At 43.0% G+C, this 27,965-nt stretch overlaps 1 protein-coding gene across 4 annotated transcripts in view; it reads left to right on the top strand.

Moving 5' to 3' along the window:
* Dnajc6 (DnaJ heat shock protein family (Hsp40) member C6) overlaps positions 1–27,965 on the top strand; it is a 149,333-nt gene that overhangs the window by 118,561 nt on the left and 2,807 nt on the right. For 2 of the 4 annotated variants that reach the window (XM_032901734.1, XM_032901726.1), the window contains exons 7-18: positions 63–257; positions 1,369–1,486; positions 2,806–2,885; positions 3,705–3,898; positions 4,005–4,085; positions 5,479–5,913; positions 10,957–11,091; positions 13,059–13,127; positions 15,667–15,786; positions 23,027–23,290; positions 24,871–25,013; positions 27,239–27,415. In XM_032901734.1, coding sequence (XP_032757625.1) covers positions 63–257; positions 1,369–1,486; positions 2,806–2,885; positions 3,705–3,898; positions 4,005–4,085; positions 5,479–5,913; positions 10,957–11,091; positions 13,059–13,127; positions 15,667–15,786; positions 23,027–23,290; positions 24,871–25,013; positions 27,239–27,415 — 2,011 coding nt within the window. Of the gene's footprint in view, positions 1–62; positions 258–1,368; positions 1,487–2,805; positions 2,886–3,704; positions 3,899–4,004; positions 4,086–5,478; positions 5,914–10,956; positions 11,092–13,058; positions 13,128–15,666; positions 15,787–23,026; positions 23,554–24,870; positions 25,014–27,238; positions 27,416–27,965 lie in introns of those variants that run through there. The other 2 variants (XM_032901712.1, XM_032901719.1) reach the window with 1 other exon arrangement.

Here is a 27,965-nt window from a genome sequence, read left to right as displayed (position 1 = left end):
CAGCAGAAAACGGCAATCCTCCCGCTGTGATGGGCTCATAGAACGGCAGTTTTCTGTTTCAGGTACTTAGGCTACATGTGTGACCTACTTGCAGATAAGCCCTACCGTCCTCACTTCAAGCCGCTCACGATCAAGGCAATCACTGTCAGCCCAATTCCCTTCTTCAATAAACAGAGGAATGGGTGCCGCCCTTACTGTGACGTACTGATTGGAGAAACTAAAATATTCTCAACATGCACAGACTTCGAACGAATGAAGTAAGTCACGATGTTTTCTCTTCTCTCCTTGCATGTTTAATTCCTGTGTGAATTGGATTCTTCCTGCTTATCTCGGTGATGGGCGATTTTTTTTTTAAAGCTCAACATATGTTTAATCAAAGATGAGCTCAGCTAATCCAAGGATTTTTCTCCTTTATACACAGTGGTATATTTATACACAGTGGTATTTTTCTTAGGGACAGCATTTGAGTCGTCCAGATGAGGGAAGTGGGGGTGGGTTCAGAAGACCTGCACACTTGAAAAGGAGACTGTGATTCGGGTAGATGATTGTTTTAGTTACTTTTAAATTAATGTGATCAGACACTAGGACCAAGGCAACTTATAGAAAGAAGATGTATTGGGAACTTACAGTTTCAGAGGATGAGTCTATGACCATCGTGTGGGAAGCATGGGGGCATTCATTCTGCCTATCAGGAGGCAGAAAGAGCTAAGTAAGAGTGGTGTAGGTTTTGAAGCCTTAAGCCCACCCCTAGTAACACCTCCTTCAACAAGTCCACACCTCTTAATCCTTTCCAAACAGTTCTACCAACCGAGGAACCAAACTATTGAAATATATGAGCCTATGGGGGCCACTCTCATTCATGCCACTATAAAGAGGATGCACTTGAAAGTAATCATATGATCGACAAAGATGAGCAGACACCAGTGGGAGGTCCTTGGGGTTTTGGAGATAAGGGGGTGGCTGGTAACACAATAGGACTTAGTTGGCAATAGGTTAATTTTGGAGTCAGTGGTCTAGACTCCCAGAGAGTATAGCATTTTTATTTCTGCTCTGACCTTGGTTAGAATTTACTGTTAATGTCAGGAAAAGATGACTATATGGGGCATGGTTGTTTGAGGAAAGCAAGATGTGTCTAGAAGTCCAGATTGGACACAGAAGGCCTATATTGCTATGTCAATGCTCCACCAGCCCAGAAACAGTGTGCAGCCAGTCCATACTGGCTACATTCTTACCTTTATACAAGATAGGAAGGAGCTTCTTTGTCTAGTCTGGGCAAGCAGGTCCCTTAGAGCCGTAGAGGAGTATTGCCGTGTCTGTGATTGGACCAGACTGGACACTCTCATGGTCTCTTCTGATCTCCGTTTAAAGAGAATACCGTGTCCAAGATGGGAAAATCTTCATCCCTCTGAACATCACAGTCCAAGGTGACGTCATTGTTTCCATGTACCACTTGCGGTCAACCATCGGGAGCCGGCTGCAGGCTAAGGTAAGCTTTCAGGAGGACGTGGACTGTCTGTGAGCTCACCTGAGTTTGTAACGTGAATATTACTGGGTCTTTTCTCTGTATCACTTTGGGCTTGATTGACATGTGGGTTTAGAGTAAAAAGGAGCCTTACAGCTTGCTGATGTCTGTCTTCTCCATTACTGCCATCACTGTGGGAGGAAATGGAGATTGAGGCAGGTTGAGACATACATAGTTCTGGGGAGACTTTCTTGCATCATAACTTTCAGCAAGCCATGCTCTTGAGAATCTGAGTCTTTTTTTTTTCAGTGCTGTGATTAGGGGATCACTATAACATGAGCACTGTCAACTAAGTATGATATAGTTAATTTTTTTCCCTAAGAGATGGTTCAGCAGGTAAAAGTTCTTGCGTTCAATCCCTTATGGCCTGAGTTCCATTCCCAGAATGCCTTCCCCAAGTTCTACGTGATTTTTAGTGTATGTGAAAGGTATTGTTAGTATTAGAATTATCTTATTTAAAAGTGTTTTCTTCACCACTAAAAGAAACTTTGTACCCATTGGCAGTCACTAACCATCCCTCCTTTCTACCTCACCTCCTTACTACCATGAATCTTTTTCCTATTTCTATAGACTTGCCTATAAGGTGACATTTCACATAAATGTAATCATATAATATGTGGTCTCCTATGGCTGACTTTTTTTTTGCTCAGTGTAATAGCTTGGGGATTTATTTGTGTTTTAGCATGTAGCAGTATTCCATTCCTATATATAGCTAAGCTATGCTCCACTGAATGGATATACCACATTTATTAAGTCTCCATGTTTAGATTATTTCTACTCTGGCTATTGGGAAAGATGTTGCAAGCAATTATATCTTACTCAAATATTTGCTAAGAAGATAGATATATTACATCTATTGCCTAGGTGTTTTGGATTAACAAGAAGTAAAATTGTATTCTTAGCTTTACAGAACTGATCCTAGAGGGGCAAAAAAACATACGAATATCCACTGTGCTGTATCAGAGGGCAGATGGGGCGTTGTCATTGCAATAGATTTTTTTAGCTAGTGGTGGCCATACAGACTATGGAAATAGGCCTTGAAGAATGAGTTTGTCAGGTTGGAGCAGGAATCCCTGGGAAGAAAGAATACAGAAGAGCACAGGACATTGATGAGTAAGGAAATGACTTGTTCTTGTGGAGAGAAACTAGAAAGAAACCTGGGCAATCATTTAATATTTATAGTCTACAAAGAATCAGATAAAGAAGCAATAGAAGGTACAGGCACAGTCTTCAATGTAGACTCCCTTTTCTCCTACTGATTGTGCTTCTTGCACATATTTTAGGTGACCAACACACAGATATTCCAGCTCCAGTTTCATTCTGGATTTATACCACTGGACACAACAGTTTTAAAGTTCACCAAGTAAGTGCCGTCTGGACCTGAGGTCTTTACCAGCATGGCAGGAAAGCCATGTCTATAATAGCATGCTGTTTTCTCTTGAGCTGCAGACTGTTGACTGTGGCTTCACCACTTCGAGAGGCTGCATGTGTTTGAAATCCTTCCATTGAGTATGGTTGAGCTTACAAAGAGCAAATGGACCAACGAGTTAACTAGAAAGGTCTACTGTTCCATGTTAGGGAACAAAGGATTATGACCTTGATCCTGTGTGTTTGTGGATAGCTATCACCAACAGGAACGGCATAGTTTAATTTCTGGGATGGCAAAAGCAGTGACCCCTCACAAGGGGTGACTGGCTATAGTACCACAAGAGTTTCTGGGGAACCCAACTGCACTAAATATGGACCTGCAGATGCTATAACATTATGTGGCTATGGATCTCAGGGTGTGGCTAGATCTGGGGTGGTGGGTAGGGGTGTTTGCTGGGGCTAAGAGACAGGAAGCTATGAAGGGATTCAGGGGTTCAGGCTCAGAAGGTGGCTTTGGGTCTGTCTCACTATTTCGATGACCCATTTAGCCATGCCTGTGCTTACTGGCCAGACGTATCAACTCTGCTTCTCACTGTAGTTTTCTCAATATGTTCTGTAGAAGTCCAACAATTTGAAGATGTGTTATTCTTCTGTTTTCTCTATGAGGAAATTGAGGTACAGTGAAGTAACACCTAGTTAGTTCCTGAGTCAACCTAGAAGTGAGCTCCAAGCAGAACCTGACAGCTTGAGGTGGGTGCTGTGTCGAGCATCCTGCTGACTGCACTGTTTGTGCCGCTGTTTTTCTTCCCACTAGGCCTGAGTTGGATGCATGTGATGTACCAGAAAAATATCCTCAGCTGTTCCAAGTGACACTGGATATAGAAGTACAGCCCCAAGACAAAGTGATCGACCTAACTCCACCATGGGAGCACTACTGCACAAAGGATGTGAACCCCAGCATCCTCTTCTCCTCTCAGCAGGAGCATCAGGATACTCTGGCCTTAGGGGGTATGGGTCATGGATGGTTTGAGGTTTTCAGGGTGAAGCCTCCGTGTTACATACTGTGTGGGTTTGTTTCCAGTGTTTGGTTGACCCTGTGACCTTTGTCTTACAGGTCAGGCTCCAGCAGATCTCCCTCCAGACCATCCGAGGAATCTCGGGCAGGGAGGCTTCTTTGCCTCTCTGTGTTGGCAAGGTATGGCAGAGCCTTTATCTTGGGACGCTTAGATGATTAAGTGATTAAGTTGTCTGCTGTCATTAAACTCTTCTTGAAGCAGTCTCAATGCTTCCTTTCTCCCTTATTTCAGATCCTTCCCTTCTTCCGTTTTTCAAATTGGCGTCTTGCCTGCTTTCAAGTTTGTGAGTGCTCAGACTGACCAGAAAGTCAATGTAGGCTAAATGATACCTTCTTCATTTGCAGTGTTTCCAAGCCACAGCTTTCAACATTGATGCAGTGTGGCATATTCGAAGATCCCTCTATAGGCTGCAGACAACTCAGAAAGACTGAGAAAGCATTCAGTTTCCTGCCTGCAGGCAGATACTCTAAAGGCATGCAGTTGGGCATTGTCTCAAGCACTGTAGCAAGGTGGGATGGGTCTTGCCCAGGTATGGTGAAGACTTGTATCTCTGCTAGTTGCTTTAGCAACCATTAGCCCACACGGGGCTCTACCACTGTGCTATTTTCTCCCATACCTGGAGGCATTTCCAGATTCCTTCTCAACCTAGCACTTTACGTTACTATCTTGAGGAGACAGCCATTGGCATCCTAGTTAATGTACCCTGGCCATGCTTGCTTGGGGTATGCGGATGTTAGCTACAAAGTGTGGTATAGAATCGAATATTCAAACTTTATATGTGAAAGGGGTGGTGGTTCAGTTTCAGAGATGGCCTCAGGAACATTTTCTTGATTCCTCCCATGTGCGTATGTAACATAGCATTTCTAGATTCTGTCGATGTTTTCAGTGTTGGGTTAAAAAGTATTCATGTGATTCCTTCGGATCCAAAGGTTTGTTTACAGAATTTTCTTTTGAAAAATGGAACAGAAACTTCTCAGACTCGGAAGCCCAGGCAGATGTGGCTTGCAGATAGATCGTTAGCTCCTTTCTTGGTCCCTACCTTACTTCTTTCTCATAGTAATGGCTTCTAATAATCTTGCCACTGCCATGTTAATATGTAGAGATAATTTCTGTATGGGCCTGCAAAGTTGGCTTAGTTGTTAAGGGTACATGATGCTTTTACAGAGGACCATCTGTAGCTCCAGTTGTGGGGAATCTGATGTCCTCTTCTGGCCTCTAGAGGCACCAAGCACACACATGGTGTCCAGGCATACACAATACAGGCACTCACACATACACATAAAACAAAGTCTTTTTTAAAAGGGAAGAATCTCTGTAGATGAACATAGGTTTTAACACAATGTAATCTCTTATCTGCCTGTGCTTTTTATATTTTTGAAGGTATGTAAAATATATTACTTAACATCATCAGTAGCATATTTTTCTCTTTCTGCAACAGTGCACACATAACAAAACTCACCTGACCCAGCAGTCAGTCATCTGATTGTTTATTTGCACATTGGCCTTTTTTAGATCAGAAATCAGAGAAGTCACGGTGTGAGGAGGACCACGCAGCCCTGGTGAATCAGGAAAGCGAGCAGTCGGATGATGAACTACTGACTCTCTCAAGCCCACATGGCAATGCTGAAGGTGACAAGCCTCATGGAGCCAAGAAGCCAGGCAAAAAGCAGCAGGAGCCAGCTGCACCTCCTCCCCCAGAGGAGGTGGACCTTCTGGGCCTGGAAGGGTCCGATGTGAGCACGAACTTCTCTCCCTTGGCAGCTCCTCCCAGCAATTCTGAACTGCTGAGTGACCTGTTTGGGGGTGGAGGTGCCACAGGTCCTGCCCAGGCAGGACAGGTTGGGGTCGAAGATGTGTTTCACCCTAGCGGACCTGCGTCTGCGCAGTCCACACCACGCCGAGCCGCCACTTCCGCCTCTGCATCGCCAACCCTAAGAGTGGGAGAAGGTAATCTTCCTATTTCTCTGCTATCTCAGATTTCAGGAATATCTTTTGGGCCAAACATGTAGAACTCAAAGGTTTTAATAAGCTGAACTTTCGTGGATTATGTTTTTGAAAGTTTCTTGTAAAAACATGAGGAGAATACAAGTATTGTTCATTTTGGTAGAGAGATACAGGGAAGTATTTAAACTCCATACTCTTTTGTATTTAAAATTTTACTTTTTTGAATATTTTATATATGAATACTATATTTGCATCATTTCTCTCTTTCACTCTCCCTCCTCCAAGTCTCCCTCACTTGCCTCTGATGTTCATAATCTCCTCTTTCTCGTTATTGCCACATTTATATCAAGCTACTGAGTCCCTCTAGTGTTACTCCTATGTGTTTAGGATTGCATAACCTATCTGGGACTTGTCCCTGGGGGAGACCAGCTCTCTCAATCCATGGCCCCTCATCTAGGGGTGGGCTTTGTGAACTTTTTTCTCTGTCTGTGTTGGCACGCCCCCTGATGCTGTCACTGAGCAGGTCTTGTTAAGCCAACTGTATCGCTGAGATGTCATGGGTGCAACCTTTCCTTATCTGGAAGACGCTCTCTTGAAGCAGGCATCATGACCCTCTGGTTTAACTCTACATTCTTAGTTTTCTCTCCTTGGGACTTAAGCCTTGAGTGGACTTCAGTTACTGCTGCTTGGCAATGGCGGTGGATGAGCTATCATTTACTACAGCAGCTGATATTTACGTGATACCCACCATTCGCCAGATATAGAATGCATGATCAAATATGCATCGTTTCCTTTAAAATTCAGCAGACCGATGCTACTGTTATCTCCACTTTAAAGTTAAGGAGGTGGAAGCTTAGAGTTTAATTAGCAGCATTTGTTCAAATAGCTGGGAATGGATGGGGCCAGGGTCCAATCTTGACCTGTAGACTCAGGGTCCCCCCCCCAACCCCCCTGCAAACCTCCTGTAATACTTTCTTCGAATTCTAGTTTTCGGGATATACCCTGGCTAAACAGAGAAGTGTTTGAATACACCAGAATATGCTTGAGAGGCTCCGACCAGCAGCATGTGTGCAGAGAGGAGTGTGGCTGGTCTTTGTAGGGCGTCTGAGTCACATGTACCTAGCTAGTTTCACCTGACACAGTACCACAGATGTGACTCTTCAGTTTCCTGGTCAGTCACAGCATTAACATGTGCAAGGTGATCTAGCTGGGTACGAGAGATTCACTACAGCTTCTGCATAACCAGCACAAACCAGCTCTCCGACTGTCACTGCTAACCAAGATGATGTTGCATTAGAAACCATAAAGAGATGAATCTTAACCACTGCCTAGGCTGGGAGGATGCTATAGGAACCTTTTCCCACAATCACAGAGTGTGGATTGGTGGTGGCTGCATCCTACATTGTGCCTCTTTCTTCTATGCTTTGCCTTCTTCCACCCAGTTCTGATTCACCAGGATGAGTAAAAATGTCTTTGGGCAAAACAAAGTCCCGAGGTTGAAGACAGCACAGTGTTCCATGGCTGAATTTTAAGACAAACCATCCTAAGGATGTTTGATAATTTAGCTCGTCATGTCGGTGCGTTCATGTCAGAGCTAGACGGCACCCTCGACATCAGTTATTCTGTCTGGGACATCATACATCTGCTGACCAGCATACCCAGCTATTAGTGGCAGTCCTAGATGTAGCTCCTGTGTCCTGTCCCTCCAGAAAGAAACAGAAAGGAGGCCAAGTCTAGAACTCATGGCCTGCGTTTGAATCACAGGACTAACACTTAAATAGCTGGGGAGCCTTGTTAAAAACTTAATTTGGCCAGATGTGATAGCACATGCCTTTAAGCCCAGCAATTGGGAAGCAGAGGCAGGTGAAGCTCTGATTTTCAGGCCAGCCTGGTCTATATAGGGAGTTCTGGGCCAGCCAGGGCTACATAGTGAGACCCTGTCTCAAAACCAAAACAATACCACAACAAAAATCCTCTTAATTTTCTTAGCGAGGGATAATACTTATGGGCATAAAGGTAAAGATTAACTCTTGAGTGTTCATCCACAGTATTTACACTTCACTCTTGGTTATTAGGGAGTTTCTTAAACAAGGTGGTATTAAAAGTGCTCCAGTAATGTAAGAAGTCTTTAGTGTTTTCTCCACTGATTAGGTTCAACCTAGAAACGAGTGGGCTTACTGATTGTCCTTTTACAGCTACCCTGCCAACCTGTGTCAGAGAGGGTGAGGGCTCATGACTACTAAAGTAGGGTAAGGGATGTGCATCCCGGACTCCATGGCCGGAAACAGTATGGTATCATTGCTACTGCAACAGTGCAGGTGTCGGGAGCACATCGTGCTGCTGATGCCATAGCTGGAAGTGTGTGAGCCGCATGCCTCATTGCATCGTGACAGTGGGAAGTGTTTGTTCGCTGGTTTGGTTCTCGAGCTCTATTTCTAGAATGGGTCAGCCCCACTCCAGGAAGCAACAGTCATCAGCTTGGTACCTACCGATTTGGAAGTGACATCTCACTTTAGGTAGTTCAAGGAGCTTTTGTTCCTTGCTCAACAGTGAGAAATCAGAAGGTAGTTGTCGGTCTCCATGCAGTTTGGTGATCGGCATGATGTTTCGTGACTAGTGCTTGTGGGGGCTATCTGGAGTTTTGAGCTGGAAAGTTTGAACATGAGTCTAGCCTAAAGTGTCTCCTGGAGTTGAACAAGAGCAAATTTCTGAACCCTGGTTTCTCCAGGAATGAGTGACGGTAACAGCACTTCTGTCTGCCAGGGAGAAGTTGAGGACCATCCAAGGTCACCTCTAACACAGTGTAGCCCCAAGAAGATTCACTATTGCCGACAACCAGGGCTTCCCTCCTTCTTAGTCCCCTTTCTTAGTTCTCTAGCTCAGTGGTTCTCAACTTTTCTAATGCTTCAACCCTTTAATACAGTTCTTCATGTTGTAGTGACCTCCAACCATACATTGTTTTCATTGTTACCTCACAACTATAATTTTGCTACTGCTATCAATTATAATGCAAACATCTGTCTTTTCTGGTGGTCTTAGGCAACCCCTATGAAAGGGCCTGATAGGGGTCAGGATGCACAGGTTGAGGACTGCTGCTCTAGGTCTAATAAGCTGAGTCAGAAACACTTGTATCCCATAGACTCGAGAGTGGCTGAGAGCTCAGCTTTACTCACTGCCCTGACTTTAGCTTTCAAGTGAGCTGAAGGTCACTTTATTCAAGGTCAAAGCAAGGCCTACTAAGGGAGGTTGTCTTTCCCTTCTGAGATGGGTCTTACATGATTCAAGCTGAGCTTGAACTCACTGTGTAGTCCAAGATGGCCTTAAGCTCCTGATCCTTCCATTTCTATATTTACATGGTGATTATAGGCATGTGTCACCATGCCTAGTCTTATGTGATGCTGGGGATCAAACCCAAGGCTTCGTGTATGATAGGCAAATTCTTCTCCAATTGAGCTACATCTCTAGTCCAGTGAGGGGTTTTCTATCGTTTTCCTTTATAGTAGTGCCCCCTGCCTGGTATTTTCCCATTAATTCCTTTTTAGATGAACACTCACTAGTCACTGAACTCCTGTAGCCTGTACACATTTTGGGTGACTCTTGGATTCATCTGTGTTGATCTTGTTTTCTTGGGTACTCTGACTATGGCTTACTGGTTTTACATTGCTATGATTTTCAAAAGCTGGCTTGGGGAGATAGCTCATTGAGTAAAAATGCTTGCCACACAAGTTTTAGAACCTGAGTCTGAATCCCCAGAACACATAAAAGCTAGAGTTGCAGGATGAATACCTGTAATCCCAGCACTTCTACAAGGAGATGGGGAGTAGAGAAAGATGAGCCAGGAGCTCCAGGCCAGCAAACCTGATGTATGAGCAGAAACATGACACTATCTCAAACAAGGCAGAAGATGAGAACAGATGTCTGCACTCTGTGGTGTGGTGTACACGTGTGAATATGCACACATACCACACACACCCCACACTGACACACATACCACACACCCACACACACCACATACCACACACACACACACCCCATTGACACATATACCACACACCCACCACACACCATACACACACACACACATACACACCACACACACACACACACACATACACGCACACACACATACACCACACACACCAAACACCACACCACACACACACACACACACACACACACATACCCACACACACACACCACACACACACCCCACACACCATACACACACAAACACACACATCCACACACACCACACACCACAAAACACACACACACACACCACACACACACCACACACACACAACACACACACACCACACACACACACCACAAAAACAAAAACACACAGACACAACACACACACACACCACAAACCACACACACACACCACACACCACACACACACACACACACCACACACACACACCACACACATCACACCACCACACACACCACACACACACCATACACATCAACACACCACACACATACACACACACACACACACACAATGACACACACACTATATATACATATACTACACATACACAATAATATACTACATATACCATACACACACATTGACACACACACTACACATACATGCACTACACATACACATACTACATATACACCCCACACATATGTCACTACTAACACACATACTACACACACACACATATACTACACACACACACATATATACTACACACACTCATTAACACACTACACATATATATAATGCATACACCCACACATACACACAAAAAGGATTTATAAAAGCTAATTGGACCGTCATTTGGAGTTATGGATTTTCTAATAAATAAATCCAGACACTTTGATCTGCAGAGGTGGGGTGATTCCTGTTATGTGGGACCCACTGTTAGTTCCAGAGAATGTTGTGAGGCTAGGAAGGGCTGGGGAAGTCAGGAGGCAAGCATCATCCTGATCTTTCAAGTGTTGGCCAAGTAGTAGTGGTAACTCTTTAATATTTATAGAACAATTAAATGACGGGATAAAGAAATGCATTTTCCCTTTGTTTTCTAGGTGCCACCTTTGACCCTTTTGGAGCCCCTGCTAAGCCACCAGGTCAGGATTTGTTGGGCTCCTTCCTGAACACATCCAATGCTTCTAGCGACCCCTTTCTGCAGCCCACGAGAAGCCCTTCCCCTACAGTGCATGGTAAGAAAGTGTTTTCTATTCAGTGGTATAGTAGAGTGATTTCTCTCAAGAAAACACTAAGTGCTGTGTGTTTGTGTGTGTGTGTGTGTGTGTGTGTGTGTGTGTGTGTGTGTGTGTCTATTGTGATAGCTGCTATCGGTGCATGGCTACAGAGTAGTCAGGATGGGTTAGTTTGATTTGATTTGAAATATATTCAAACACCAGATTCCAAAGTTTCCTGTGCAAAAAAGAATGCAAGTTATATTAATATTTTTAAAACAGTCATTATTTATACTTGGGTTATTTGCTCATTAAATTAACATATTTTACTGATTTATAAGTTCTATTTCATATTTCAAATGCAAGATGATGATTAACTGTTATTATTTTCTTATTTACATATAATCCATGCGATTTATGAACTCATAATGCCTCATTTCACCCAACATAAGAGACAGTATTGTGTACCCAGTCATGGCCTGTGTAGACCCCATTTACTCTACCATCCTAGTGCCTCGGACCTCATTTCCCAGTTTCCTCCTTATTATCTTCTTTTCAGCAATTCAGGTCTCTCTCTCTCTCTCTCTCTCTCTCTCTCTCTCTCTCTCTCTCTCTCTCCATTTTACATTCTGATGGATATCTGAATTAACATTAGAATGTAAAGGAAGCCCATGAGCAAATGCTGACAAAGCTGTCTACTTTTGGAACTTTTTCATGAGTGACTGCTGAGCTGAAGCAGGGAAGAGTAGAAAGGAAAGAACCATCATCACTAATAATGGTGTAATGGTGTGTGCTTTTAAATTAATTAACCAATGGGAAGGCACATGGTATGTTGACAGTGGGTAAATACTACAGATGACTATGAAGCCTTAGAATGCTGGTCCTGGAATCTTAGACCCTTCGTTTGTGTGGAATGTGGGCATATGTCTATGTGTGGTATATGTACATGTAATGTGTGTATGGTGTATGTACATGTGATGTGTGTGTGCATGTGTGTTGTGTGTTATATGTAAGTGGGATATGTGTGGCATATGGTGTGTGTGTGTGTGGTGTGGTGGCGTGTGCATGTCTGTTGTGTGTATGTGGGATGCATATGTGAGTTATATATGTGGAATGTATGTGTGGTGTATATGGGTAGTATGTGTAGTGGTGTGTGTATGTGTGGTGTGTGTATGTGTGGTGTGGTGTATGTGTGTTTGTGGAGTGTATGTATGTGGTGTGTGTGTGTGTGTGTGTGTGTGTGTGTGTGTGTGTGTGTTTTCAATGCCAATCGTAATGCTAGTTTAGTGACTGAATTCTACTGAATTTTATGTGCAGAGTCCTAGAGAGAGATTCTCTCCTCTGGCAGTACATTTCATTTCAGTTCTGCTCAGAACTTTGTGAGAGGTCAGAGTAGTCTCTGTTGAAGCTCTATCAGGTTTCTTTTTGAGTGACAGTAGACACATATCTGCCACCAGCATAGTGGGTAATGCATAGTTTTTGCCTAATCAGTGTTCTGAATGGCTCATTATTCTCAATTCACGTCAAAGCCAAGGTGAAAACAGGGCCCAGTTCTGAGTGGTTTGTGCCTTGGTGCCCTTCTCTGCGCTGAGCTAAACCACACTGAGTTTAAGGATATTTCCCTCTTTTTGCATGGCCCAGAATAAGTATAGAAGTGGAGTACACAAAGATAGTTTTTGCATTCAAGGGACTCAAAATTTAAGGGAGAAAGACACGTGCACAATGATAATTACAAGTCAGTGGATACAAAGGCAACAAAAAGGTGAGTCAAGGAATGAACAGCAAAAGCCTCCGGCTTCTACCAAGCTCCGGTGAGCATGCTCAAGTGAAAGCAGCAAATATCCCTGTTGCAGAGTGGAGTAAAAGCCCAGGCAGCGGAATGAATCCATTAACTCTCTGGAAGCAGTGCAGAGCCATGATTCCTGTGTAAACTCAGAAGAACGGGTTCTGAGCCACCTTGTTCTCATCCATCTCCTCTCCATTTGCAGCTTCTAGCACTCCTGCTGTGAACATCCAGCCAGACATTGCTGGAGGTTGGGACTGGCATGCCAAACCAGGTAAAGACCAGTGGGTTATTTTTGTATACACATGACCAGTGGCAAACGCATGGTCCTTCAGCCAATGAAGTGCTTGAAATATTATAGTATACTGTGTAGTTTGATCATGCCTAAAGATCTGCTTACCAATGTACTTGATGACATGAAGCGCGTGTGTGTGTGTGTGTGTGTGTGTGTGTGTGTGTGTGTGTCTGTGTGCGCGCGCACTATTTAACTTTCCAAGACTCAACAGTACAATTAGATGAATTTGAACTGGTTTTACCACTTAGACTCTCCTGTTCTTGGTTTTTGTTTTTTTATGTTGTTGACTTTAGATAAGTCTTAGCTTCAGTTTTCTCATCTGAGAAATGGAGCAAACAATGTTTATTTACCCTACACAGCAAAGTAAGTATAAATAAAACAATGTGGATGTACCCCCACCCCCATTGCTCACAAAGCTCTACCCCACCAAGTTTCCATGACTTCCTCTCCTCAGCCCCAGATAACCAGCATCCTATTTTCACTGAGTTTGACTGGATAGGTTTACCACTCAGTAGAATGTTACAGCATTTGCGCTTTTGTGAGTGTCTTATGCCATTTTATAAAATGTCCCAAGGTTTATCCATATTGTAATCCATAAGAATATTTCTTCCTTTCTAAAGGCTCACTCATATTTCACTGCTCACATAACACCACATTTTTCCTTCCTGTCATTTTCTGTGGGCAGGACTAATGACTATGGTTGTGTAATATCTCCTTGAGGTCCTTATTAATGAGTACCTTGGATATATTCTCAGGAACATGGATACTAAATCATGGTTTTTTAAATCAGTGAAGATCCTGTATACTACTTCCCAAAGTACCGTTCTGCATTCCTACCCACAGAGTACATGGATTCCGATCCCTTCTCATTCTTACAAACACCTATTTTTTTTTTTTACACAAATGCCAATTGTCTTAGTCAGGGTTTTACTGCTGTGAACAGACACCATGACCAAGGCAAGTCTTATAAATGACAACATTTAATTGGGGCTGGCTTAGAGGTTCAGAGATTCAGTCCAGTATCATCAAGGTGGGAGCACGACAGCATCCAGGAAGACAGGGTGCAGGAGGAGCTGAGAGTTCTAGATCTTTAACTGTCTGGCTTCCAGACAGCTAAGATGAGGTTCTTTAAGCCCACACCCACAATGCCATACCTACTCCAAAAGACCACACCTACTCGACAGGGCCTCACCTTCTCATAGTGCCACTCCCTGGGCCGAGCAAGTACAAACCATCACACCAATCTTGACAGGCGTAAGGTAATATCTCATTGTTTACTTGATTGGCATTTCCTTTAATAATCAGTGACTGTGGTGATTTGAATAAGAATGCACACATAAATGAGTAGTTGGTCCCAGTTGGTGGAACTGTTTGAGAAGGGGGTGGTGTGTCACTGAGAGTGGACTTGAAATTTCAAAACCCCAACCCATTCCCAGTTAGCTTTCTATGCCCCATGCTTGTGGGTATGCAAGCTCTCTAGTACTGCTCCAGTACTGTGCCTGCCTGCTGCCGTGCTCCCCACCATGATGGTCAAGGACTCTATCCATCTGGACCTGTAAGCCCCAATAAACTCTTTTCCCTATAAGTTGACTTGGTCATGGTGCCCATCACAGCAATAGAAAGGTAACTAAGAGAGCGATGTTGAGAATCTTCTTATGTGTGTGATCATGTGCAAACCTTCTTAGCTGAAATGTTAAATCAAGTCACTTGTCAATTCATCATTAAACTTTAGCTGCTGTTTTACACACACTGGCTCAAACCCCTTATCAGAATAATGGTTGGCAAATACTGTCCCCTGTTGTATACTTGACTCTTTTTTTTTACTCTGTTGACTGTACTCCTTGTCAGACAGGGTTTCTCATTCAATTTGTTTGCCTTTTGCTTTTATTATCTGTGACTTTGAATTGTTTTATTTTAAAGAGGTTAAAAACAGTCTATATGGCAGGAGAGATGGTTCATGGTTAAGAACGCTGTCTGTCCTTGCAGTGGACCCAGGTTAGATTCCTGGTGGCTCACAATTGTATGTAACTCTAATTCCAGGGCACCTGATGACCTCTTCTCATCTCTGTGGATATTGTAGACATAAGGTCCACAGACAGACATGCAGGCAAAAAACACCCATGCACATAAGATAAGCTATTCATACATAAATTTTAAAGTTAAAAACAGTGTAGTTGAAAGATGGTAAGCAAGATTCCCCCCCACCAGGGTGGCAAGAGGAGTTGAGATACAGCCTGAATCCAGATCTCTGAAGAGAGAGAGAACCGAGGCAGGAGGGGTAAACATGGGCAATGACATGCGTGGACTGTGAAGATCTCATGCCTGACATGTGTCTTATCCTTGCTTTGGGTCACCACTGTCCTAAAACGGGAGTAAGAGCATCCAGGGACTTCTTACGCCTTGCCAGACTCCATCCTAATTCGCCTTAGAGACCGCTGAGCAGGGACTCTGGAACTCTTGCCTTCGAGCATCCAATTCAGGTACTAACTCATCTTCAACGATCTCTGTGCCTTTTCAGGAGGTTTTGGGATGGGAAGCAAATCGGCTGCCACCAGCCCAACAGGCTCAACACACGGCACCCCTACCCATCAGAGCAAGCCGCAGACTCTGGATCCCTTCGCTGACCTGGGGACACTAGGTATGTGTACACTCATGAGGTTACGATGTGGATAATACTCAACACTAGGTATGTGTACACTCATGAGGTTACGATGTGGATAATACTCAATGCACTAGGTATGTGTACACTCATGAGGTTACGATGTGGATAATACTCAATGCTAATGTCAACTGCGGCAGGAACAGAAGCACAGCTCCACACTGTTCCTACAGCAACGTAAGATTCCATTAATCTTTCTGGGACCTCAAGTAAAACTGGATCCTTGGCCTCGATTTGAAGCAAAGTTGGAGTCAAAACCCTAGTTTTATGAGAATGGGAGGAACTGGGGAAGAAATTGAGACAGGGTTGAGTGCATAGGTGCGGGCTTCTCAAAGTAGAGCCATGTATAAGTATCTTAGTGTTAGCCATATAGACTGTTTTGCATTCTTTTCAAGTAACATCTCAAAGAGTTGCTTTCTTTGCCTCTTTTAAATTAATGAGGTTAGAGTGGCTCCAGAGGTGCCTTGAATGGGATTATAATGTGATAAAAATAAAACCGCCACTAGCACCACCACAACAAAAAAATCAGAGCCACTAGGGTTACACAAGGGGTTCAGATCATAGACTTTTACTGTAAAGTGGGTTTCAGGTGAGACTCATAAAAAAGTAAGTGTTTACCATTGGGAAGAGAGAAAGGCTTTGCACAAATATTTTCTACATTAAAATTCTTCTTTCTCAGCCAAGAACAAGCCAAATACGAAACAAATGGAAACAAATGGTTAAGGTTGGAACAGAAATAAGTGAAATAGAAATGAAACAAATAATACAAAAAAAAAAAAAGAACAGTGAAGAGACAAGTTGTAAATAAGATGGGCAATTCCTTCACCAAACTAAAGAAAGAGAAAATGCACATTAATAAAGTCGGAAGGGAAAAATGAGAAATTTCAATAAGTATCAGTGAAATTCATAAAAATACAAGAACATACTTTAAAATTTATATTCCACTAAATTGGGAAACCTAAAGGAAATGGTTGCATTTCTAGATGATTTGACCTAGCTAAGTTAAAGATGGGAAGCAATTCAAGCAGCTCTGTAATAACAAGGAAGCAGTGATCTTAAAAACAAAACAAACAAACAAACAAACAAACAAACAAACAAAACCAAACTACAACTGAAAATCACCAGGCCCAGATATATTCACGGATGATTATACCAGGGCATTACAAAGTAGTAGTACCAGCCCTATTCAAAGTATTCCGTAAAATTAAATGAAAGGTACACATACACACTTTTTTATGAAGCCAGTTTTATCCTGCTACCTAAACCAGGTAAAGATACAACAATAAAATTTCCCTGATAGAGTTACACAAAAGCTCTCGGTAAAATACTTGGAAACTGAGTTCACATAAAAATGATCACTCACCATGATCAACTTAGCTTCATTCCAGAAGTGCAAGGATGGTTTGACATATGCAAGTCATCAAATGAAATGCATCATAGAAATGGACTCAGTACAGAACTCTTGACAGAAGCAAATATCTGTCAATGACAGCTTTTGAAAAGCTAAGAATGGAGGGGACATAGCTTAGCGTCGTAAAAGCAATATGTGGCAAACACAGAGCCAGTGGTAAATGAAGCAGCACTCAAAGCATCCTCCTAAGATCAAAAATAAGACAAAGACGTCCACTTTTTCTGCTCTTATTCAATGTAGTGCTTGAAGCCTTAGCCAGTGTGATAGGATAGGAAAATTAATTAAAATATAAGTAAGAGAGGGAAGAGTCAAAAGCATCCTTATACATTGTTACATGGTTCAATATACTAGAGACCAAAAAGACTCCACCAGAAGACTCTTGAAGCTGATAAATGCTTTCAGCAAAATAGCAGGACTAAAAACAAACAAACAAACAAACAAACAAAAACAAAACAAAGAAACACTTAGAAGGCCCGTATCCATCCTGAATATTAATAATATTTATGCTAAGAAAGGGAACAAATACGGTTTACAGTAGCCTCAAAAGCAACAACAGAATATCACAAAACTTTTGGAATAAACTAACCAAGGAAATGAAAGATCTCCATAATGGAAACCTTAAAATACTTATGAAAGAAACTGAGGCAGACACTGAAAGAAGGAAAGCTCCCCTGGCTGTGCCCATGGACTGGATGGAAGAATTAATGTGATGAAAATGGCCATCCTATGGTGAAAAAGCAACCTACAGATTCAATGCAACCCCAATCAAAATTTCTTGCCAGCACTGAAGAAATGGCTCAGTGGTTAAGAGCACTGGCTGCTCTTCCAGAGGACCCAGGTTCAATTCCCAGCACCCACCTGGCCACTCACACTTGTCTCTAACTCCAGTTCCAGAGGATCAGACACCCTAACACAGACACAAAAAATATCAATGATCAAAAAATAAAATAAATCATATTTATATAATTCTAATCTGTATATAAATTCTAATGGTACTCTTCACAGAAACAGAAAAAAACCTTTAAGTCCACATGGAGGCACAAAAGAACACAGCCAGTGAAATCCTGGGCAAAATCAATGCTGCTGGAAATATCACCACCCAATTTCAAGTTATGCTGCACAGCTAGAGTGATCGAAGTAGTGTAGCGTGTGGATACAGAGCCAGACTGCGGTCAGTGAACTCAAACACCTAGATGTAACCTAGAGCTCTGCCTACATGTTTGGGTTTTGTTTGTTTGTTTGTCTGTTTGATAAAGATGCCAAAAATATGCATTGTAGAAAGATAGCATTTTAAACAAATGGCACTAAGAAAACTGGATGTCTACATGTACTAGAAGGAAAACAAATTCCTATATTTCACTTCCCACAAAAACCAACTCCAAGTGGATCAAAGACCTCATAGAAGTCCTGAAAATCTGAAACCATTAGAGGAAAAAGGAGAGAAAATGTCTCGGCACAATATCTACGTAGGTAAAGCCTTTCTTAAGAGGACTGCAGTTGTTTGGGGAATATTACCCAACAAATAGGACCTCATAAGATTAAAAATCTTCTGTACAGCAAAGGGAAAGTTAATAAATGAAGATATAGCCTACAGAATAGGAGAAAATTCTTTGCTCCTTTCTATCAGAGTATTAATATCTAGAATATACAAACAACTAAGAACCTAAACAAAAATAAAAATCAAACTCAAATTGGGTGGTCACCTTTAATCCTAACCCTTGGAAGGACGAGACAGTCAGATCTCCTAGTTCAAGACCAGCCAGGTGTAGAAGAGCTAATTCCAGGATAGCCAGGGCTATATAGAGAAATCTTTTTTTCTAAAACCCATCAATAATCAATCGATCAATCAATCAATCAATCAATCAATCATCTCAGTAAATGAATTGATAAAACTAACAGTTTTCAAAGGATAAAGTAAAATTACTCTCTCCCCTCCCTCCCCCTCTCTTTCTATGTCCCTCTGTCCCTCTCTTCCTCCCTCCATCCCTTTTTCTCTCCCTTTTTTCTTCTTTTTCTTTCTTACCCATCTGTCTATCTACCTATCCTATCATTCATCTGTCTGTCTGTCTGTCTGTCTGTCTCCACCCATTTATTTCTGTTTATCTGCCTAACATTTATGTCACTTATCTCAGGACAGACAAGCTGCCTTCCTTTTGGTTCAGCTGATTATCAACCGCTTCTGGCGTTATTTACTCTGCTGTTCCTCCAGTCCTTGCTCTGTTTTGCGAATGCTCCTTTGCCCTTTATGTCTTTTTCACTCAACTCTATTGAGTGAAAGGAAGAGGCATCCTCTTTGGTGGACAGACAGTAGGACTGTCTGCCATTTCCCAAGTCTCTTACACTCCAGTTCTAGGTGTCTTCATTTTTAAAGGTGTCAGTAGTCATTTTTATGGGAAGCAAAATTTAGAAGCCAAGATCTGCATACTAAGTATGAGTATTGGAGTGTTATTTCTCTTCCTTATAGGAGACAGAGAGTATGTGTGTTTTTGTGTGTGTGTGTGTGTGTGTGTGTGTGTGTGTGTGTGTGTGTACAGCTAATCTGACTCCCAGTTTCTTCTTTGCCTTTTACTCCACATTTGAGTCTTCCACTTCCTCAGGTTGCCGTTTATAATCAGACAGCACCAATAGGTAGGTTCAGAGTAGCTAAACCTGTATCATCGCAAACAAGGAGCCTGCACGTGCAGTTTGGAAATGTAGTAATTCTCACAGCCTCCTTCTCAGAGTCTGGCTTCTTATACTTCTCTACTTGTTAAGGTATACAACTTAATAATTTTAAATGATTTTCCCACTAAGGCCACAGGGTGAACAGACTCATCAGTGGCAGATATAAGTGGAAATTTCTACTCATTAAACAATCTAACAGTAACTCAGAAAAGAAACAATGACAGAGGCCCCCTTAAGATCATTCGATTGAACCAGTTCTAACACAAACATCAATGTCCAACCACTCCCTAGATATTCAGAAGTAACTGGCCTAGATGTGAGGATGGAGCTTTCTGTGTTCCAGGTAATCCCTTATGCTTCCAAAGGGGCTAGCGATTGGAGAAGTTCACCTAGAAACTGAAGTCACAGAAGCCAGGGTCCAAAGATAGGAGAGGTGGACCACGGTGGTTTCTAAGTTGAAGTCAGTGATATGGTTAGGATATGGGTAGAGAAAGGAGTCCAGTCAGAGGAGAGGGGATGTCTAAAATGGCTGCTAGTGGGAAGAGCTGTGGTCTGTGGGGATGGGCTGGGAGAAGTGGGCTTGAAAAGGTAAGGCTGATTCAAGGAGGATTTCAGAATTGCTTTCCTGAAATCTGTGTGCTGATTCAGGAAGCAGTCCACTTTATCCTTTAGGAAAATCGAATTTACTAATAGTGGAAACCAGTTACTATTTAATAGAGGAAATGAATTGAAATTGTTGTCAGGTCAGAAGGAAAAAGGACCAGGAAGTGTTAAGCCTTCTCAGACTTGCCAGGAGATCTCAGAGAAAGACGACCTCCATTTTGAACCAGTAAGCTTTGGTTTCCTCATTTGATTGGTCTTTGTGATTATGTACACTCTGCTAAGCATTCTGGATGGAATAATGAGTGAAGACAGATGACATTCCTGCCCGGGGGAGCTTACAGTATGGTAGGAGGGAGAAATGTTAATCAAATATAAATACCCACTGTGTAGGTGCTATGTTAGGCGAGACAATGAGAAGTTCCCTAGATAATCCTGACGCACAGTCAAGGTGGAAAACCAAGGCTTTGTCAGCTTGTGGGACGGTGGCTGTGACCTAGGTCTAGCAGCTGTGCTTGTTTTTAGCCAGTTCACCACTTTGATGGCATCTCTGCATGTAGAATCGTTTCATGTGAATATGACATATTCTGGGAAGTTAGACCTTACAGAGTCATACGGTATTCACAGGTCCCATGTGAGCCATGTTAGCACCCACTGTTTCATTGCTGGATCTGCAGCCTAGCATGTAGAAGATGCTCAGAGTGGTTCCTAAATGAACAAGCAGTTGATGGAGCCATTGGAAATCTGGAAGGTGCCATTAGTTCATGAGGTTTTGTCCTATAAATAGGAGATGAATCAAATATTAAAATGATGAGCAGATATATTTAGAACAAAGTAAGTATTCTTAAAATATAAAATGAAACCACAGTGCAGGGTGAACACCTAGACTTAACACATATATTGATGTGCTAGAGACAAGAGGGTCTAGGGGGATATAGATATATTTTGTCAGTAAGCAGCATATGCTAGCTTCTGTTCCCAAACACTCTTGGGTAAGGAGAATCACCAATGTGAGGCCAGCCTGGCATACATGGGGAGTTTTAGACCGTATGGGTTACATGGTAAGACCTTGCCTCAAAAACAGGGGTTGGTGATGGAAAATGAGAGGGGCAACAATAGACTCCAGTGCCAGCCTGCCATTGCTATTTTCTATGACCAAATGCTTATTAAGTCTTTACAATGTGTCAAACATGTAGTTAACATTGTTTTGTGGTGTGTAGTGTACCTCAGTTCACTTAATTTAGGGGCTGTGAAACACTTCCTGCAATGGCTATGTGTTCATAGTAAGACATAGTCATTTCATAGATAAGAACGTTGAAGCTCACAGAAATGAAAAAAGTCATTAAGCTTTAGAAATATGCCTTGTTTGTGTAGAATCCAAGAGTCCCACATAGCACCTGGCACATGGCAGGCACCTCAACATGTGGTGAATGCCTTGGGACACGTGCCTCACAGAGCAAACGGTACATGAGTGCTTGCACTGAACTCAAACAGGTTGATTCCAGATTCAGTAGCCATAGTACAGCATTCATGTGTGAAAGGGAAGGGGGGGGTGTCTCAGGGCCCAAGTGAAAGGACATAAGCTTTGGAAGGAAGTCATAGGAAGGGGTGTCTTTTAGTAGAAGCTCAGAGCTTTGGTAGAAGCTTGAGATTCTGGCTGTAGAGGTGCAGAGATGAGATGCTCCTGGCCAGGGCATCTCTGTTAACCAATGGTGTGATTGCAATTTGTCGGTGAACTTTAGCTTTGATTCCCTCCCCTTTAAATTGACCCAGTGATGCTAACACTTACACCTAACACACCGTGAGGAGCTACGGAAGTGTTAGGTGTTCTATCATCATCATCATCATCATCATCATCATCATCATCATCATCATCATCATATTCATATTCATCATCATCATCATCTTGACTGTTGAAGGATCTTTGAAGACCATTGTGTTTCAGCCTCTCAATTTGCCTCCCCAGTACTAGCCCTCTGGTAGTGGAATGTGGCAGTGTAAAACTGAAACCTATTTGTGAAATTTAGAAACGTCTGTAATACTCTTGTGTCCTAGCCAGGATTTTTCTCATAGCAAATGATAAATAATTCTAACAGTTGACATTTAAGCCGAACCTTAATGAGGTCACTTGTTTTCTCCCCTACTTGCCACTTGGTGGTTTTAACTCTAGTAGAGAAATAAAACTTGCTTAGGAGGGGGCAGTCTGGGCAGGGTAGCACAGTATGGTCTTTTGGCTTGGACTCAAAAGTCTAGATTCAATTATTTTTCCATAGGCTGGCTGTGTGATATAGAAAAAACGAAATCCACTCTGAATTGTTCTTCTGAAGAAAAGAATGGGGCAAGGGTACTACTTGAAGTATCCGTGGGCTGCCTGAGGAAATGACAGATGGGCAGATATGCCTGTGATTTCTTTACCTGTTCAGGAGGTTAAATCTTTTACCACCCAAAGCAGTTTCCACTAAAATCACTGTAAGCAATGCCTTGTGACGTGAGTTCGAAGCCACTCTCAATTGTCTTACTGCCTCTCTCCCTTTTCCTCCATAGGCAGCTCTTCATTTGCCAGCAAACCCACCACACCAACTGGATTGGGTGGAGGATTTCCACCTCTCAGCTCACCACAGAAAGCGTCCCCACAGCCCATGGGTGGAGGGTGGCAGCAGCCAGCCGGCTACAACTGGCAGCAGGCACAGCCTAAGCCACAGTCTAGTATGCCTCACTCCTCCCCTCAGAACCGACCCAATTACAACGTGAGCTTCTCAGCTATGCCTGCAGGACAGAGCGAACGTGGAAAAGGATCTACTAACTTGGGTAAGGATGATGACATGAGTCAGGTAGAGGATGACCTGCCTGTATTGTTGTACTGCTTGGGGATGTTATGTCTGAAGGAGACCATCTTGAGAGTTGAAGGGACATCAGGAGATCCATACCTCAAGTACTGTGTGGAGCACCTGGGCCTATCATGATCCCAAACAGGTATCATGTGACTGCTGGCTCACTTGCCTTTCCTTCTCCATGGTAAGATGGAAGGCATCTGTTCCCCTGGAACTGGAGTTATAGATGGCTAGGAACCATGGTGTAGGTGCTGGGGATGGAGCCCAGGTCCTCTGCAATCGCAGCAAATGCTCTTAACCACTGAGCTATCTCTCCAGGCCTGCCAGATTAGACTCTTGGCATTAAGGTAAAAATAATACCTGTTAAAATTGAATCGTCAGACTGTGTCAGATACACTTGGCATCTCAGTGGCTTTGGTGATTCTCCTTGAAGAACATGGATAAAGGGGATTCTCCTTCACAGTGGTTAACATGTATTGAGCACTTACTCCTGCAGGCGTATCCAAGATGTCTTCATGTATTATTTTATAGTATCCTCAAAACCAAAGCCTGACTGTAGATGAGTAATCTGAGAAGTAGATCTAAAAAGTAATCTCTCAGTTTCTTGAGACTTGTGACAGAGCCTGGACCTGAATTCCAGTCATTTGACACCAGAAGCTCTGGCTTTCAGTGTCACTCCCCAGCCGAGCATGACACCAGTGACTAAGTCCTTTAGTTCTTGGGGGGGCATTCTTTGGGCAATCCTGTTGAGCCATGTGGCATCCATTTCGTTTTTGTTTTGAGAAGATGGTGGTGAATGTCTTCTTGGAGCACTTAATTTTGGTGTGCACATACGTGACACGGCTTCTTAAGAACAGAGATGGCAAATCATTCCCAACCAAGAAAAAAACCAAACAAACACCTTGGGTTGATTACTGCCAACTGTGTGGACTACTGTGGTTTTGTTCTGTTTTGTTTTCAAATGAACACTGAGATAACCAAGCATGCTTTTAGCTCATTCTCAAGACAACACTGAGTCATTAACATCACCCTCATCCTCTGGGTGGAGAAGCTGAGGTGTAGATGCCTGCAACATCTCCATGGTCATAGCTGGATTTAGACACATAGAGTTCTTCAAGACCAAGAGAGACTTAGTCCACAACCAGACTTACAGGGGGAGGGCACTAGGATCCACGGAACCCATCAATTGGGTATAGACAGGAAACAGTTAGCAGGAAGGATGTCAGGGATTCGAATCTTGGCTCTTGTCTAATCTCTATTGCTAGTTTGTTGTCCATGAGTACTTCATCTGCAAAGTTGCACTGGTGATGAAATGGACTTTAATGATCTAGAATCCAGTCCTGGCCTTGCCATAGACACACTGTGTGGTTACAGACAGTCCTCTTAGGTCATCTAGTCTTCCATATTCTGTGTCTGTTACACAGAGCCTTTTATATTTCCCATGCAGCAAGTACAAAGGGAACAAATGTATGAAAAAATCTATACTCCTGTGAAGTGAGAGTTTGACATTCTGTTTAAGAATAAAAGTCATGATGGCTTCCAAATATTATGTTGCAGAAGGAAAACAGAAGGCTGCTGACTTTGAAGATCTGCTTTCCAGTCAAGGCTTCAATGCCCACAAAGACAAAAAGGGGCCTCGAACAATAGCTGAGATGAGAAAGGAGGAGATGGCTAAGGAAATGGATCCTGAGAAACTGAAGGTGAGTGAGCCCCTCGACCACCCTATTGGACAAAGCTGTGTGACAAGTCATTTTGCCCAACCATCTCTGCATTTGTTCCCTTTACGCTGGTCACTAGGGACTGAACACTTGATAGGTACAACTTGAGACATGGCCATGGATGCTTGCAGTGTGGCTGTTCACTTTTAAGTAGATGGGCAACACAGAGCAGGGTGCTGCAGCAAATGGTGGTCAGGGAGAACCTTCAAAGCTCCACTCCTAGGGAGATATTTCTACTAGCTAAGCCCCTGACAGGTTCCACAGTCTCCCAAACACCATCCACTGATGAACAGGTGCTCGTGAGTCGGTGGAAAAGAATTTAAATCTTAACACCTTCTAAGGGTCCTTACCTCCTAATGCTGTTTACCACCGTGAGTGTTAAAAGTCAACACTGACTCTAGGGTGGAGCGCGGACCACATCATCTATGGAAGGCACTTCATTCTGGTGATCACTGTGTTACAGCGGGTCTCTAAAGCTGTGGTTTGAAGACAGCCATGCTCCTCAATAGCAAACTAGCTTTGGGACGGTTGGTGCATGACACTTAATTTACCCACCAGATGAACAATGATATTTGACTGTGGTTCAGAAGCCTTTAGATTGTAAGTATCAGTCATTAGAGTCTAGTGAGAACAATTCACCCTTTGTATTTTCTGTCCTCCTTGAGAACTTTCTGCTGTTCTTGGTTGACTGAACCCCAGTTTCAGTTCTCTGTGGATCAAGAGAGAACTATTTCTGTACCCAGGGTTTAACATTCTGGAGACATGAGGCAAGAGATCCACAGAGTTTGAGGAAAGGAAACCTAATGATTGTGAGGATGCTGGCCTCTATCACAGACTCCTTCCACTTTTAAGTAAAGAAGTTCTACATTTTCTTAAAACAATAAAAACATTTGTTTTTGATTCTAAAGTCTGTGCGAGAGTCAGTTTTGGAAAGGGAGAATGATTTATTTTTATTTTTTGTACTTTCAAAGAAAAAAAGAGGCTGGTTAAGAACATTGGCTGCTCTTCCTGAGGTCCTGAGTTCAATTCCAGCAACCACATGGCAGCTTACAACCATCTATAATGTGATGTCCTCTTCTGATATGCAGGTGTATATGCAGATAGGACACTCATATACATAAAACAAACAAATAAATCTTGAAGAAAAATAAAAGAAGCTTGGCACTCAGTGAGTCCAAGTTCCTTAACTGGTAGAGAAGGAGGCAAGTTCTTCACAGGCAAGGCCTAGAGCAGACAGCTGCTTGCAGATTGTCCCGGAGTCAGAGGGTCTTTGAAGTGGCGTGAGGACGTGGGTGAGGCACATAAAGATCAGACTGGCACAAGCCTGATGGCATGGCATACAGCTCTGGAACAGTAGCTGAGAGCTTACATCTGATCTACAAGCATGAGGTAGAGAATGAGAGGGTTAACTGGGAATAGCATAAGGTCCCTTCAAAAGACCTTAAAACTCACCCCCACCTTCTCTAACAAAGCCGCCCCTCCTAATCCTTCCCAACCATTTCCACTAACTGGGGACCAAGAACTCAAATATAGGAGGCTATGGGAGCCACTCTCACTCCAACCACCAGTCTTCCATTTAATCACGTCTTTTCTTTATAACACAGAGCTTCTTGGTTTGAATCAGTGATTTAAGGGATCGATTTATTTAACAAGTGTTTTGAGCTCTACTCTGTGCCGGGTCTGCTGGGCTCCTGAGATACGGTGATAAGAAACATCCCTTTTCCATAAACAGCTCCAAGTATTGACAGGGCAAGGTGAACACACTTGCTTAATAACACGTGACACACACGATACGTTTATAGTAGGATAGGCCATATTTTTTCCCCTTTGTGGTGGGAATCAAACCCAGGTCAGGTAGGTATTCTACCACTGAGTTATAATCTTGGCACAACTTTGGCCTACACGAAAGGACTATTTAGTTGCTGGAGCAAAGTAGATTGAGGTGTGACCTCATGAAGCTCATGTTAGGAGTGTACAATTAGCTGTAGGAAGGCAGGGAGAAGTGAGCTCAAACCAGAGGTGAACTCTAAAGTGCGTGAACAGCTTTTGAGCAACGATGCAGACTAGAAGGGCAAGGGGGAAGGTGGGTGCGTGGTCCAGCTAGAGGGGGCTGCATGCTCAGTTTCACTGAAACAGTATAGCTCTTCAGAGCCCTGGCAGGCAGACACATTTGAGTGTCTTAACCCTCTTTGTATTTCCTGTTGCAGATCCTGGAGTGGATAGAAGGCAAAGAGAGAAACATCAGAGCCCTGCTTTCCACAATGCACACTGTGCTGTGGGCGGGGGAGACCAAGTGGAAACCCGTGGGCATGGCGGACCTGGTGACGCCAGAGCAAGTGAAGAAGGTGTACAGGAGAGCCGTGCTAGTGGTGCACCCCGACAAGGTGGGTAGGACCTGCCCTGTCATCGATGTGCCTGGTCCCTGTTTCAGAGTTGGCAAACAGGATAAAAAGGCATGCTTTCAATTTGCGGATTGACTAAGGCATTTATTTGACAAAATTTACTCTGTGGGTTATTTAAATCAGGTATTTAGACACATAGTCACAAGGCATGAGGTTGGCAGGAAGCAGTCAAAGCATCCTTCACAAACAGTGGGGCAGGCATTTTCACCATGGAGACTGAGCACTTCAAAGGAAAAGGCTGTTGTTGTTCCTGTGGAGGGCAGAATCATATCTACCCAGGAGACAATTTAGGGTGTGTTTGGAAAAATACTGGTGAGGAGCAATAAGATGTTTAAAATGTCAGCGTGTGTTGCCACTAATGCTCATGGTTTGAATAAATTACGAGAGCACAGAAGAGCTCCACAGATCAGAACTTCAGCTCCCTCCTGGCTGAATTCATTGTAATTTGCAGCAGCAGCTCAGACTGAAGTATACCACCCTGCTCTCATGTGAACCGTAACAGACACGAGGCATGAAGTCATGATTGCAGTGC

This window comes from Rattus rattus, chromosome 1 (genome assembly GCF_011064425.1).
Source record: "Rattus rattus isolate New Zealand chromosome 1, Rrattus_CSIRO_v1, whole genome shotgun sequence".
NCBI lineage: Eukaryota > Metazoa > Chordata > Mammalia > Rodentia > Muridae > Rattus > Rattus rattus.
This window is presented reverse-complemented; position numbering and strand designations above follow the sequence as displayed.